The sequence below is a fragment of the Osmerus eperlanus genome, chromosome 22, assembly GCF_963692335.1.
Source record: "Osmerus eperlanus chromosome 22, fOsmEpe2.1, whole genome shotgun sequence".
NCBI lineage: Eukaryota > Metazoa > Chordata > Actinopteri > Osmeriformes > Osmeridae > Osmerus > Osmerus eperlanus.
In genome coordinates, this window is record NC_085039.1 from 12,100,895 (window position 1) to 12,103,394 (window position 2,500).

The 2,500-nt window shown below is 54.8% G+C and overlaps 1 protein-coding gene across 2 annotated transcripts in view; it reads left to right on the top strand.

The window, feature by feature from the left end:
- gcgrb (glucagon receptor b) overlaps positions 1-2,500 on the top strand; it is a 7,140-nt gene that overhangs the window by 3,919 nt on the left and 721 nt on the right. For both annotated transcript variants that reach the window (XM_062448742.1, XM_062448743.1), the window contains exons 10-13: positions 34-122; positions 991-1,135; positions 1,329-1,370; positions 1,833-2,500. The exon at positions 1,833-2,500 is cut by the window's right edge and continues 721 nt beyond it. In XM_062448742.1, coding sequence (XP_062304726.1) covers positions 34-122; positions 991-1,135; positions 1,329-1,370; positions 1,833-2,219 — 663 coding nt within the window. In that variant the 3' untranslated portion in view covers positions 2,220-2,500. The remainder of the gene's footprint in view (positions 1-33; positions 123-990; positions 1,136-1,328; positions 1,371-1,832) is intronic.

A 2,500-nucleotide genomic window follows, 5' to 3' on the forward strand; every position in this document is an offset into this window, starting at 1 on the left:
TTCCCCTCCTCTCTTTCCCTCTCCCCCGTTCAGATCAATTTCTTGATCTTCATCAGGATCATCAGGATCCTGATGTCCAAGCTGAGGGCCCATCAGATGAGGTACACGGACTACAAGTTCAGGTGAGGGAGGGGCTCCAGGTGGGAGGAGCTACTGTAGGTGGGAGGGGCTCCAGGTGGGAGGAGCTACTGTAGGTGGGAGGGGCTCCAGGTGGGAGGAGCTACTGTAGGTGGGAGGGGCTCCAGGTGGGAGGAGCTACTGTAGGTGGGAGGGGCTCCAGGTGGGAGGAGCTACTGTAGGTGGGAGGGGATCCAGGTGGGAGGAGCTACTGTCAGTGGGAGGGGCTCCAGGTGGGAGGAGCTACTGTCAGTGGGAGGGGCTCCAGGTGGGAGGAGCTACTGTCAGTGGGAGGGGCTCCAGGTGGGAGGAGCTACTGTAGGTGGGAGGGGCTCCAGGTGGGAGGAGCTACTGTAGGTGGGAGGGGCTCCAGGTGGGAGGAGCTACTGTAGGTGGGAGGGGCTCCAGGTGGGAGGAGCTACTGTCAGTGGGAGGGGCTCCAGGTGGGAGGAGCTACTGTAGGTGGGAGGGGCTCCAGGTGGGAGGAGCTACTGTAGGTGGGAGGGGATCCAGGTGGGAGGAGCTACTGTCAGTGGGAGGGGCTCCAGGTGGGAGGAGCTACTGTAGGTGGGAGGGGCTCCAGGTGGGAGGAGCTACTGTAGGTGGGAGGGGATCCAGGTGGGAGGAGCTACTGTCAGTGGGAGGGGCTCCAGGTGGGAGGAGCTACTGTAGGTAATTCAGTCTCTTCAGCTGTACTGAAAACGGGCATGATACAGTGACAGTAACCTCTCTATCTCTCTCTCCCTCTCTCTCCTTCTCCTTCTCTCTCCCACTCTTCTCTCTCTCTATGTCTCTCTCTCCCTCTCTCTCTCTCTCTCTCTCTCTCTCTCTCTCTCTCTCTCTCTCCCTCCCTCTCTCTATGTCTCTCTCCAGGCTGGCTAAGTCCACCCTGACCCTCATCCCTCTGCTGGGGATCCACGCCGTCCTCTTCACCTTCGTCATAGACGAGTCTGTCCCCAAGGGCTCCATGATGCGCCTCATACGCCTCTTCTACGACCTCCTCTTCAACTCCTTCCAGGTCAGGGGTCAGGGGTCAGTCAGCTGAGAGGATAGAGAGCAACACCAGACATGACACTCAAGACTACAACACTACAATTATTTGGCAAAAAACGTTTTTAATGTTTTTTTTCTCCAAAATAAGTTTTGGAAAGTTTTTTTGAAAATAGTAAAGTGTACTAGATTGCTGTTTGAAATGCCTTCTTGTTCTTTAGGGGCTGCTGGTTGCCATTTTATATTGCTTTGTCAACAAGGAGGTGAGTCCTCTAACCTTTTATATATCTGGGGTTTGTCTTATGTGTAGGTTGTGTTTGTTCTCTCCATCACCCTCTCTCTCCATGTCTCTCTCCATCTCTCTCTCCATCTCTCTCTCTCTCCATGTCTTGCTCCATGTCTCTCTCTCTCCATCTCTCTCTCCATCTCTCTCTCTCTCCATGTCTTGCTCCATGTCTCTCTCTCTCCATCTCTCTCCATCTCTCTCTCTCTCCATGTCTTGCTCCATGTCTCTCTCTCTCCATCTCTCTCTCCATCTCTCTCTCTCTCCATGTCTTGCTCCATGTCTCTCTCTCTCCATCTCTCTCCATCACTGTCTCTTTCTATTCATCTTTTTTTTTTTACTGTGTCTGTCACTTGGTCCCTGTCTTTTCCTTTTCATTCACTTTTCTCTCTCTTTAACCCCCCACACCCCTCCCCTCCCCCCTCCACTCCCCCTCCTCCAGGTCCAGTCAGAGGTGGTGAGGAGATGGAGGAGATGGAGGCTGGGGAAGGATATCGAGGAGGAGTACCGCCACACCCACAGCCACACGGCGCAGGCCAAAGGCAGCGGCGGCGGCCCCGGCAACGGGCCTGATCTCCACGACGACCACTGCGCAGGGAGTGGTCCTGCCCCTAACCCCGCCGCTGAGGAGAACCAACGATTGGTTGGTTCCGGTGCCTGTCATAATGGGACGGAGAAGAGCCGGGCCAGGGGGAGGTACGGCCTGCAGTGCCCCTCCCTCCCACCTGGAGGCGCCAGCAGCGGCAGCTCCGTGACTGAACACATCTCCCTGGAGGAGAGGGCGCAGTGCTACACCCAGCCACCAGAGGAAGCAGAGAGCAACTTCTGAAACGGGGCGATCACGGATGAATCGATTTACTGTTGATCGATTCTGTTGATCGCCTCACTGGCTTATTGATCGCCTCAATGGCTTATTGATCGCCTCACTGGCTTATTGATCGCCTCACTGGCTGATTGATTGCCTCCTACTGATGAGAGTTGCCGTCAAATGACAAGGGTGGACATGTGACAGAATAATACCCAAACTCATCCACACACACACACACACACACACACACCAAAACATTGTGAACACTGGGAAAATAAAAAAATGAACGGTACTGAGTTAGT